The sequence below is a fragment of the Megalops cyprinoides genome, chromosome 5 (genome assembly GCF_013368585.1).
Source record: "Megalops cyprinoides isolate fMegCyp1 chromosome 5, fMegCyp1.pri, whole genome shotgun sequence".
NCBI lineage: Eukaryota > Metazoa > Chordata > Actinopteri > Elopiformes > Megalopidae > Megalops > Megalops cyprinoides.
In genome coordinates, this window is record NC_050587.1 from 2652335 (window position 1) to 2665147 (window position 12813).

The 12813-nt window shown below is 45.1% G+C and overlaps 1 protein-coding gene across 1 annotated transcript in view; it reads right to left on the reverse strand.

Moving 5' to 3' along the window:
• Positions 1-12813, reverse strand: part of si:dkey-34e4.1 (carboxyl-terminal PDZ ligand of neuronal nitric oxide synthase protein) — a 66915-nt gene that overhangs the window by 17038 nt on the left and 37064 nt on the right. Inside the window, exons 8-10 of the mRNA XM_036528200.1 lie at positions 7766-7927; positions 5299-5464; positions 3358-3667 (exon numbers count right to left, since the gene is read on the reverse strand). Coding sequence (XP_036384093.1) covers positions 3358-3667; positions 5299-5464; positions 7766-7927 — 638 coding nt within the window. The remainder of the gene's footprint in view (positions 1-3357; positions 3668-5298; positions 5465-7765; positions 7928-12813) is intronic.

Here is a 12813-nt window from a genome sequence, read left to right on the forward strand (position 1 = left end):
TCCACTAAACACAGAGGGAGAGCAGTGCCCCACACTAAACACAGAGGGAGAGCAGTGCCCTCCACTAAACACAGAGGGAGAGCAGTGCCCCACACTAAACACAGAGGGAGAGCAGTGCCCTCCACTAAACACAGAGGGAGAGCAGTGCCCCACACTAAACACAGAGGGAGAGCAGTGCCCCACACTAAACACAGAGGGAGAGAGGTGCCCCACACTAAACACAGAGGGAGAGCAGTGCCCTATACTAAACACAGAGGGAGAGCAGTGCCCCACACTAAACACAGAGGGAGAGCAGTGCCCTCCACTAAACACAGAGGGAGAGAGGTGCCCCACACTAAACACAGAGGGAGAGCAGTGCCCCACACTAAACACAGAGGGAGAGAGGTGCCCCACACTAAACACAGAGGGAGAGAGGTGCCCCACACTAAACACAGAGGGAGAGCAGTGCCCCACACTAAACACAGAGGGAGAGCAGTGCCCTCCACTAAACACAGAGGGAGAGCAGTGCCCCACACTAAACACAGAGGGAGAGCAGTGCCCCACACTAAACACAGAGGGAGAGAAGTGCCCTATACTAAACTCAAAGGAAGAGAAACACAGAGAAAGCTGATTTTTATATCACTATGGATAAATGGCCAAGTAGCTAACAAGTTATTTGACCAGACTTCCAGAGAGAAAAGTTTTTCGACTTGAATCCACGTACTGCAAGAGTCACCTAACAGAGTTTTCAATGGCGAAGCTAAACTGTAAAGTTGAATCTGAAAACATAGCAGAACCAGTCACTACCCCATACGACTTAAATGATTCTCCAGTTCTGTCTGGATCGCGCTGCAGTGTTGACATCAGCTTCAGCTCTGTTACAATCACTTGTGATATATAGGTGTCTGAAAGAATAAACATCTAGCTAGTGAATGTATCCTCTGTTGCCAACGTTAGCTATATGCAGTACAGGCCAATTAGTTTGAGGCAGTCTAATTGTCAATATAACCTTAGCTAACTAGCTAGCTAGCTAACTAACCACACAGATAGTTGTAATGTTAAGTAGCTATGTTTTCTTTCGGAAAGGCAATTTGTACCTTGCTTACATTTCTTGTATCTCATGGAATACTGTCACGAACACAGAATGCAAAATGGGTCCACTGGGTCATAAAGTTTTATAAAATAATAACATCCAATCATCTCGAGATTGTTTCAGAGGAAGAAAACTGGAGGCTTGTAGATTTCTCTCAAGTTGAAATCACTTCTTCACAATACAAATCAAGACCACGAGGTGATAATAGGCCATAACACTAAGAAGAGGATGCTGCATGTGTAAGCAATTTCTTTGCTATCAGGCAACAAAAGTGGAAAAGCACAAGCTAATGTGGGCAGTGCTTTCTCAGATACGTTATTTGACTATACGTAACTTCATCAATATGCGCATGTGTCTCTATCTTGTAACGGATCACACTTGCTAGCCAGCTATCTTGCTTGCTAGCCCCAGCAAGTAGCTCAGTTCAGCTGAAGACGCTGTAATAAAAATTACCAATGCAAAGCAACCGACACACAACTCTTATCAAAGTGGGCAATGGGGAAAACACGAAATGGCTGCGAAAATCTCTTCAGCTATGAAGTTTGCTTGCCCTAGGAAACCATTTGCTGAGATTGTGAAGTTCTAATCAGAAGATTTCCATAAGGAATGGAAAACTTGAGGGGCCATGACACCATTCCATCACCTGCACTCTGTAGGTCAGCATAGCTGTGTAGGGTTTAGGGTTTTCATTTGTGACCACAATGCTGTGGGTTTTTACCCTGATTTTAAACAGAAAATGTGCAAGAATTTAAATGACATGCAGTAAATGTCCCTGATTGTGAGACCTGCTGAGAAACAAATATGAAATCAGAGTGGACTAGAAGGACACATTTTGTTTAAGGGGTATTTGTGTGTTTTATCCTAATTAAAATTATTCCAACTGTTTTAACTGATATCCCCCATTTAATTTACTACTACTCATCACGTTTGAAGTCAAAGCGGTGTCTCATTAACTCAAAGTGATCTTCAGTGAGGATAAAAGTAGTTCAGACATTTAAGACCCTGTAGTATGCAGAGAGGTTTGTTGTTTATTTAATACCTTCAGTTCTGAACAGGCTTGGTTGAATTTTGAGCAAATGAGAGGCGTATTATTTCAGGTTTGTGGAAGGGGGAGTCGAGTATTTGTTCTGGAACCCTTTCACAGGAAGGGGGGTAACAGATGTGGGCCAAGTGGACCCTGCGGTTCTTTAATTGAAGTCTGTGAACTGTGACTGAGGGATTTATCCTTGGAGAGCAAAACAGGATGTCGAATAAAGTCTTTGCAAAGGACTGCTAGAGAGCACCTCATATAATTATGCCTTTGCCGTGATCTGTTTCGACATACAGGTGGTTTTGAGTTTCAGGACCATTTGGGTCTAATTTGAGCTTTTGCTCACGTGAAAGAGATGGAGATGAAAGGCAAACGCAGGGATGCGTTAGCATTTGAGGTGCACTGCTTCATGGACTTGCTATCAATACTGTTGTCTGGCAGTAATTTTTAACATGTGGTAAAACATCCCTGATAAGGATGAATATTCATTTCTTAAGCCCAGGGCAGTGTGAAAATGGTAATGTATGACACAGCTCTCGGACGAAGATGGAGAGGATATTAAGGAAGATTTATGTGGCCACTACTTCTCATTCCAAGTTATAGCTTTGATTAAAAGAGAGAGAGGCAGGCAGAGAGAGTGTAAATGAGAGACAGAGAGAGGCGTACAGAGAGGCGATGTAGTGCTGTAGTTGTAACTTATCTAAAAGTAGTTGTAGAGTTCTCCGTATCACCTGGCCCTGCTCCAGGGGGACCCCCTCCTTTCACCCCCTCTAATTCCTGATTAAAGCCACTCTCTAAATCTTTCCCTGGGATCCTGTCGGCTCTCCGGCAGCTGTAAAGCATTGAAATTAGCTTGTCCCGCTCATTTCCAGTGAAAAGAGGTCGGCGGTGTGCCAGGTTTTGCAGTGTGTTCTCGTGAACACCCCAGAGGCAGGGTGTTCCCTGCATGCACCCTGACTGCCCAAGTTTGGACTGATCCTGCCCTCTCACAACTTCACCCTCTTGGAATTTTTAGAAAAAAAATAAACAGGTTGAAATATAAGACGACAGTGGCACAGTGTAGTGTGGCAAGTCATTTGGTGCAGTGATTGGGTAACTGGACCTGGGAATCAGACATTTGCATTTTGCATCCCAGTTGTATGCCTCAGCAGCTTCCTAACCTCAGCTGCTTTGGGAGCTGCACAGCACCGCAGATGGGTGAAGTGTGAGGCATTTAAGCAAAAGAAAAAAAAAAAAAGCAAAAATACTCCCTTACCGCTCATCCACCTTTCGGAGCATCTGGGTGTCAACCCTGGTGACCTCGTTCCCCAAAACATCTGACCCTTCTGCGCTTCTCCTGTTCCCCGTCTTCTCATCAGCTCCCTTCTGTTTGGCCCCATTCTCCAGGTTGAGAAGGTTGAGGTAGGACTCCGCGCAGTCCACCTGGCCGGCGGGTGCGGGGGCATCCCCGGGGAGCCCCGCAGGGGTGGAGGTGACGGGGGGGTCCTTTGCTTGGCTGTAGTGGTTCTTCAGGTTGAGGGAGAGAGACTGGGTGGACACAGAGCTCCATGTGGACTCCTGCAGATCTGCCGAGAGCGTATGTAAAACAAGGTTACAAGATCAGGCATGAGCAGCGCAGCTCTGTGACAGCCCCTTTGTGAAGCTGATGAAAACAAGCTTACACTTAACTATAGACCCTCTCCCCTCTGCAGACAGCAGACTCTTTCGTAGTACAGCAAGCCTCAGAGCAGACTTGGCACACAGCCCGTTGCTGCGATTGACCAGGCCACCTGATAGATTAGCATTCCCAAGCAGAGGGAGTAACATGATTAAAGTCAGCTTGAAATATGATGTGTCACTGACTCTCTCATGGTGGCAGACATCGCAGGCCTCAAACTCAAAAAAAAAAAAGCATACTAGCCTTTCAGAAATACACAAAGCAGCCCGCAAAAAAGCTAAAGAGCATTTCATTTCAATAAACACACACAGAGCCACACAGACACAAGAGGGGGAGGGGGAATAAAAGGAGAGGGAATCGGAGAGAAGAGAACACATGACAGAGAGGAAGAGATTTACATATAAATAGAGTGAAAGTCTGATTTTAAACTGCCCTTTTAATGAACAAAATAACAATGTTTCCCTGTGCTGCGGGAAGAGATATTCCTAAAAACCTCTCCTTCGCATTGTTTTTTATTGCTTTAAACTCTTCCCTTGTTTTTTCTACACAGATGGAAAGACAGGCAGGGGAGATGAAGAGAAAGAGAGGGAGAATGGAAGAGGGGGAGAGAGACAAGGAAGATTAAGAGAGGCAGGTGAAGGGAAAGAGGGAGAGAGACAGGATAGAGGGAGAGATAGATGGGTCAAAGGGAGGGTTCTAGCTTCCCAGGAATTCTTAAAGACAGGTCTGTATCTGAGCAATGAAATCTCATGTGTGTCCTCTGGGGTTTAAAGAGAAATTTGGATCCACTCTAAACCAAATGACATGCATTAGTGCGATTGCTGTGTCCGCCTGCATGTTATCGCACGGATGTGTTCCATATACGTCCTGGTTCACACACAAACCAGAACAGAGAAATGGGGAAGCAGATTTTGTGTATTCTGCTGTCAGGAGGTGCTTGGGTGGCAGGATTTCTTAATGAGGCCTTATAGTTCAGACACTCAGACTCAGACTCACACTGACTGGTGGCCTACAGAGACATTTTGGAGGTATATACTGACCTGTTTCAAATATGTACATACTAACCAGTGTCAGACATGTTGGGCCCTAATAGTTGTGTGAACAGCTAGACAACTGAAATTGCACCTAAAGCCAAACTGAACATAGCTCTCAGTGTTTTCTCAGTGAACGATGACTTACTAAGTGAGTGAGACTAGTAATCAAACCACTGCTTTTGCACAGAGAAACCATCAGCTTGCGCAATACGCTGGAGGTTTCACTCCATGATTTCAGTCTCAGTAATCAGACAGCACCTCACCAGGCCAGCCTGCATCATCACCTGGAGGAGCAGCAGGGTATAGCTTAGTACTTAGTCTGGAATGCTTCCTTGTGCAGGTAAATATTTCACAGATTTCTCTTAAAGCGCTAGACTGGCATAGATAAGAGAGAGAGTGCACACTGTTAAACACTGTGTTATGAGAGAGGCAGTGCACACAGTTAAATGCTGTGTCCACTGTATCTCTGTGTCTCCTTCTACTCAGTGGGATATAAGGGTCTTACTCTGGCTAGCACCGTGTACTTTGGCCTCCAGGTCTTTCAGCTGTTTGACCAGCACAGCCACATGCTGGAGCAGGTCCCGGTTCTGGAGGAGCAGTTGGTGCACTCGGGCCTGGGCCTCAATCCGAGCTGCGGTCTCGGCTGACATCTGGTCCTTAAGGAGCTGCACCTGGCAGGGGGGAGAACACAACAAGTAGTACAGGAGCATGCTGGGCCATTGGTACTGTGTGTATGAGCAGCTATGAGTATGTGTGTGTGCATGTTTTTGCACACGTGTGTTTCTGAGTGTGTATGCTTGACAATTTCCAGTTTCATTGTCGCAGACAAATCCACAGCCTCTTTCACAGCACTTATAAATCCACATCATTGTTAAAGAAAATCAAATTAAGTGCTTCCAATTTTTATCCCAAGACTTCAAATTATAGAAAATAGCTGTGACTGCAGCAATTTGTATACATTATCTGGTGAGATTATAGCATCTAGACAAGCCTTTTGACCAGTTTCTGGGGCAATATTTGCCTGAAAGCATTAGGAAACTGGAAATAAAGTAAAAGATGTGTGCAATATCTGTAATAGTCAATTTTCTGCTGCTATGAGAGACATATCCGACTTTAAGCTGCACAAGCACCCCAGTCCTGATTTGTCTATGGTGAGAGCTCCTCCTAGTGGTGACAAAATATCTAAATAATCTAAAAGCTAATTTCAACATATTTATGAATAGATTTTGATCAATCTCAAGATGATGCCATTACTTTGGACCGGTGATGTATTTATATAAACCTGAAAGTGGGAGTAGAGTGTTGTGTTTATCATTCCTGAATTACTGCATTACATTAGCTTGTTGGAACATTAAAATATATGCTGTGCTGGAGGAGAGCTGGCTTGGCTCACTGTGAACAGTTGGACCGAAGCTGTTTACTCCAGGGAAAAACGCCTCCCTGCTTGTGTGTGTGTGCGTTAGAGAATAACGGCGTGAGAGACAGACATGGACTGTCTTTTATGCATTCAGTAAAAAAGCACTGTTTGTTCAGCAAGCACCCTTGTCCATATTACATTTGCATTCACATTGATTCATTTGGCATGTGGTTTATCCAAAGCGACTTACAAGTATGGTAGAGTAAGCAAGCTAAAAACCATAAGGAGTCAACAATATTAGAAGCACTGCATGACCAGGTTTCAATGTTTGGCCAGGCAAGGTATAAACTAGCTGGTAAAGCTAACAAGTGTGTTAAACTATTAGATTACTTTCTTTTTTTTAAATTATTTTAGTGGGAATTTAGCAAGAGACTGTTTTGAGACATGAAAAGTTCCTTTAGGGAGTAGTGTTTCAGGTACTCAGGTGAGAGTGGAAGAGTTGTGTCTTCAGATGTTTCTTGAAGACAGAGAGGGACTTGTCAGAATCGATGAAGTATGGAAGTTCATTCCACCATCGGGGGACAACAGCAGAGAAAGTCCTGGATAGTGATTTTATGTCATAATGTGACGGGACCACCAGATGCCGTTCAGTAGCAGAGCGTAGCGGTTGGGAGGATTGCAGTAGTGAGATCAGGTAGGTAGGTGCAGTTTTGTTGGTCGCCCTGTACGCAAGCATCAAGGTCTTGAACATGATGCGGGCAGCTACAGGGAGCCAGGGGAGCGAGACCAAGAGAGGTGTAATGTGAGCTGTTTTTGGTTGGTTGAAGCCCAGACGTGCAGCCGCATTCTGTATCAACTGCAGAGGCTTAATAGTGCATGCAGGTAGGCCAGCCAATAGAGCAATGCAGTAGTCCAGTCTTGAGATGACCAGAGCTAGACAAGGAGCTTCTCAGCATACTCTGACAGGTAAGGCCTTATACAGAGCAAATCTGCATGATCTGGCAGTCAACGCAATGCAGTCTGTAAATTTTAGCTGGTCATCAATCACTACCCCCAGGTTTCTTCCAGACCTGTACAGAGTTAGTGTCATTGAGCCAAGCTGTACGGTGATGTTGTGCTGGATCGATGGGCTAGCTGGGATGACTTGGAGCTCAATCTTGGATATGTTGAGTTGAAGGTGGTGCTCCTTGTTGGTATATTTATAAACAGCACCACAGGGTTTCCCCCTGTAGAACCATGGGCAGATTGCCCAGGACTACAGCAGCAGTGCTGCCTCGCTCTATGCTTGGCTTCTCTAGTGTCCCCCTGTTTATAAAGTGAGGTGCAGCTCTTCCTGAGTCTCCTTCCAGTCTATCACTCATATTGAGGATACCTCAATTCACGCTCCCAGAAAATGGTACAAGCTTGCAGAGAACAAAGCAAACTTGATCTGTATCTATAATCACAGCTGAAAAGTCTGTCAAAATTGTGCTATATTTTGTGTTAGATTACATTACATTACGTAACATTACATTTTTCTAAAATGTGTTTCGTTTAGATATGGTAGCAAATTTTGGCAAGCTGGCAAAGATCCTCACTTCGGCGGCTGTGGCCATTGTGCACCTGGTGCGCTTACCTGCGCTACAGCCACCTGCGTCTGCTGCTGCTGCTGGTGCAGCTGGTGCTGGAGGAGCTGCAGGTGGTGCTGAGCAGCCAGTGGGGTGAGCGTGGGGGAGCAGGGGCTGACTGGAGAGAGGGTGCGCTGTGACACTGTGTAGAGGGAACACTTCTCCAGGTCCTGGAAGGAGGCGACACAAAGAGTGGTGGGCGGGGGCTTAGGACATGGAAGGTGTGACCATGAGCGTAACAAGCTGAGGCGTTGCCCAAGGGTCCATCTGAAGCACTGTTTCGAGAAGGAAGAGCCACGTCACCATGCTCATAGCACATTTCCTCACACCCCTCACCAGTCTGCAGCAGGCAGGGCTATTTTCAGTTTCATTAGAACTCAGAGAGAAATTCTGCTGCAAAATAAACACACCGGTAATATCGGCTTATGAACAATGCACTGGGAATTTACAGCTAGTGACTCAGCAACACTCTACAATGTGACAGCGTACTTTCAGTACCGATGATGTCCTCGAACACAATGTGATTTCCTTCTAAGCAGCTTTGCCCTACAGGAGTACAGATGAGAAAGTCTATTTCGAGGAATGCCAGTCATAACCAGCTTCTTTGCTTGTCCCACACAGAAATAAATGCAATAAGGATCTCCACGGTCTATATGTAAAGAGAGCATCAAAGCCATGTGTTTGAGACCCTGAATTTGAAGCCCTGCATTGGATGCCTCATACCTCTCTGTGATTATGCAGATTGCAGCACTGCTCCCAGGCTGACAGACTACTTCTACACTGTAACCACGCACAGCAAACCGCAGGGGGTGCTATGCAGGAGGAAGCTTGAGTGCATTTGTATTGGCTGTGGCTGCGCTGCTGTCTGACTGCAAACAGTGCTGTATCCTTCTTCCATGCTGAACAGCTGCACCACAAAGAAGCCATTCATTTGAACTCTGCTGCCTGTCTCAGCACTTTAACCGTGCCATTCTGGCATTTCACAGAGGCAACACACCATGCATATTTAGTCTGCCTTTTGACTTTCTTTTTCCCTTTTGGAGTCCCATTTGGGTCTTGATTGTTTGCTCATCCCAATACCAGATGCACGCACCACTCACAAAAGGCACAAAATGACCCTTCAGGACCAGATGTGGAGAGAGAAGTGGCATTAATTGTACTATATGTGTGTCTGTAGTGTGAAGTTGAGGCGTGCACACGCTGTCTAGCCTTGCTGTCTAAGGAGAGGCACAATACAACACCATCAGCCTCGCCATCTGGCTGGAGGTATGCCAAGCTCTCCAAACAGACACATGTTTTAGTGACATATGAGTGACAGACATCAGGTTTCTGTTCACCTGGCGCTCTCTCTTGGGGTGTGACGTACGCCACTCGCACAGCACACAGGAGGCAGGCTCCATGCTGCTGGCTTCCGAAAGGCCCTCACCCTGCACCTCCTGTTTCTGAAAATGCCTGATTGAGTGCTTGTGGGTGCTCTGGAGAAGAGAGCTCGCTGACAGCAGTGTGAGGGAGAAAGGCCGTACCCTTCCCCAGCTGTTCCGCTCTGATAAGATGCAAGAAGCATTTAAGCATGCCTGCTGACTGGTATAGGATGGAGGAAGCATTTAAACATGCCTGCTGACTGGTATAGGATGGAGGAAGCATTCAAACATGCCTGCTGACTGGTATAGGATGGAGGAAGCATTTAAACATGCCTGATGACTGGTATAGGATGGAGGAAGCATTTAAACATGCCTGCTGACTGGTATAGGATGGAGGAAGCATTTAAACATGCCTGATGACTGGTATAGGATGGAGGAAGCATTTAAACATGCCTGCTGACTGGTATAGGATGGAGGAAGCATTTAAATATGCCTGCTGACTGGAAAAGGATGCGGGAAGTGTTTAAGCATGCCCACTGACTGGAAAAGGATGCAGGAAGCGTTTAGGCATGCCTGCTCCCTAGAAGAGGCCTCATTGCTGGTGGGGGACTGTGGCGTGAAGGGGGCAGAGCTGTTTGGTTCAAGGCAGGTGGATGCCGACATGGATGAATGGAACACCATCACAGAAAGCCCCCCCCAGGACTTCTCTTCTTTCTGTCTCAGAGAACCATCAATTGCCTCTGTTTTCTCAAAATGCCCTCTGACCTGCGGAGTCCACAATGCTTACTTCAGGTTGGCTTCACTTCAAAGAAAGTGCCCCTGTGGACTTGGGGAGGGGGATGGTGGAGTGGGGGGAGCAAGAGCAAGGCATTATGGGTCTCAAAATGGACTGTTTTTATATAGAGTAGCAGGATAAGGCAGTGATAAGAGCTCAAGAATAAAGCATGCTGGGTGCTGGGTTAGATTCCCTGGACTCTGGACTGCACCTGCTTATCTGAGCAGGATAAGACTATTCTGCTATGGGTCTTAATTATCCTTATTATTGTGTCATGCATTATTACTGAACCACTGGAAAGCCTGAACCTCATCATTTTAGTGATGTATCATTGGTGGCTACTGGGATGGAGCAAAACCTGTCCATATTTTCCAAGATTTAAGAACCATACCCAAATGGAGAGAACAGAAAAATAATTAATGTAGATGAGAGACAGCTGAAATCCATAGGGCCACAAAAAAGAGATGGATAAAAACTGAAACTGAGCTTAAATCTTTAACTATAAATCTTTAACTTTAACTATGGACCATGTCTATATCTGTTTGAAATATTTCATGCTTCTGAAGTAAAAAATGAACTCCGTTAAAATCCTGATTGCTGTGAAGACAGAAGCTAGGATTGTGTGATTGTGGGGTCAGGGTGAATCTATAAGAGAAATGAACAGCCAGCAATATCAGGAGGGCTGAGAAAATGAATGTGAATCATGCTTCACGAGAAGAATAATCCCTTCAAATTTGGCATGGCAGCTCCAAACAGGAGTGTGACTCACTTTAAAGGGAGGAGACAGTTATTCGCCCATGTTCGCCCTATTCCTTGGCCTAGATTAGCCACTGCAGGGGCACCTCAGGCTGCTGGCCCTGGGATTGCCAGGAGGATGAATCACCCCGCTGCACTGGCCTGGATTAATAGCTCTGCCACCATGCTCCCTCCCTCCTGTGCGGGAGCCATTTCAGGGACACGAAAGCAGCATTACTCCACTGGAGTACCTTAAACGATACCGCCCTCCAAGCGCAGTGAGCTAACAACGAGGTAGGGATACAGATAGGGCAGCAGAGACAGGAAACACAAAGCTCCTTTACAGTAACATTTCCATATAAATTCCCTCACACACACACACACAGACGCACAGAGCAGTGTACGACGGTGAGGTCAGCAGACGGCCATGTCTGTCTGCTCATGACCCTCTGACCACTCGCTGGGACAGAGAATCCTGATATCGGTCCTTCAGCAGGGCTATCGGGTCTGGGAATTTTGTTGTTCGAGTTGTCATCTACCCGGGATTTCCTGCAGGAGTTATTCCAGGAGGTCTGATTTGCAGCTGTAGGTACAGTAAGCTGTCTCAGAAGAGCTTGCCTTTTAAACTTAGAATCAAATTTGTGGCTGCTCTTTTTCTATTTCAGCCCAGACATCTGTTTAGAACTGGGAAGCCTCCATCGGCCTTCATCTGTTAACAGGTGTGCTAAAGCTGCAGAATGTTTACATATAGAAATGAATGAACTATATTTGCTCATATATACCGCACTAATAACTGAGGCTTATGTGCTGTTAGTCATGCAGTTCAACTTAATAGAACGCCACAAGGTGTCTAACTATATCTTGTACAAGTGATACAATCAATCAAAAGCAATCAATCATCAAATCCAGTATATTTGTGTGGTTACCATTGACTTAAAGCAACACATTTGAGCATGACATAATTTAAAGTTCATACTTTAAGTGAAGGAATTCCCTCAGTCAAAACTACAAATAACACAAAGCTTATTAATTAATAACTAATGTCAGTTATGCTAAGATAAAGATGGACATGACAAGCCACTGACTGAGGCCCTTTTCTGTCCCCTCTCAAAATAGCTGCAGAGCTCTCCCTACTGCTTGAGAAAAGTAAATAGTTTCTTTGCTGCAGCTTATTTAACTGCAGGACATTGGCAGTAGGAGACTGACATCTGTGTGTGAAGGTGGCTGCCTGTAGTTTGAATAAGAATATCTACATTCATTCTGTGGTACTTGCTGTAACTCTCTGCAGGACCTGAACCAACAAATAAGCCTGTCCCTGTTTCACCTGAAGTTTAAACACATGTTAAGTAAGTGAGGTCAAAAAATGATTACCAATATGAAATTTATTCTTGAATATTATGCTTCAGGTGCAGAATAATGTGTCATTGTTCCAGGCTACAGCAGCTGTACTTACTGTATTCTACCACTAGGGGGCAATAAAGCATAGTGTTCGAAATATAGCTCCTGTATGTCATTTCAGCAGAAACGTGAAATAAGTCTGAGATTTTCTGATGAAATGATGATTGTATCATGTCTATGTAGCAGCGCCTGTGTTTGCTGTGTCAAGCTCAGAGAATATTGAAAATGATCACCTGCTGACCTGTATTCCTTCATGCCATTTGATTCAGTTTTCATTTCAATCATTTCAATCATAGGACAGCCTTGATCAATGATGTCCTTCTCAGAATACCTACTACATTAATGCCTATTTGATTAGTAATCTCTTTCCCAGGATAACATACAATGCTAAACGAGAGCTTCACAGGTACTTGTGAGTGACTTGGCATGCAGTGGCAAAACATCATTACTGTGGGGTTGACTGAGTGAGTGAATGAGTAAGTACATGAATGGCAGAGTGAGTGCATAAGTGAGTCAGTCATTCATCAGTCAGTCAGTAAGGAACATTATGGTTTGCAGAGCTGTATTCTGTAGTCGCAGCGTAAAAAATATGTATATATTTAATATACTCTGCACTTGTAAATTTTCTATAAAGGATTTTTAAAATGAAGCATTCAACAGTACAGTGGTCCATCTCAGTGCCCAACATCACTGTCCAACCCCTAGACTTGACTGTATGACCAGCTCTGTGTGGACACCCACATTCTGTGCTGCTGTCCCCGAGACGTTTCCGTTCTTGGCAGCTCAT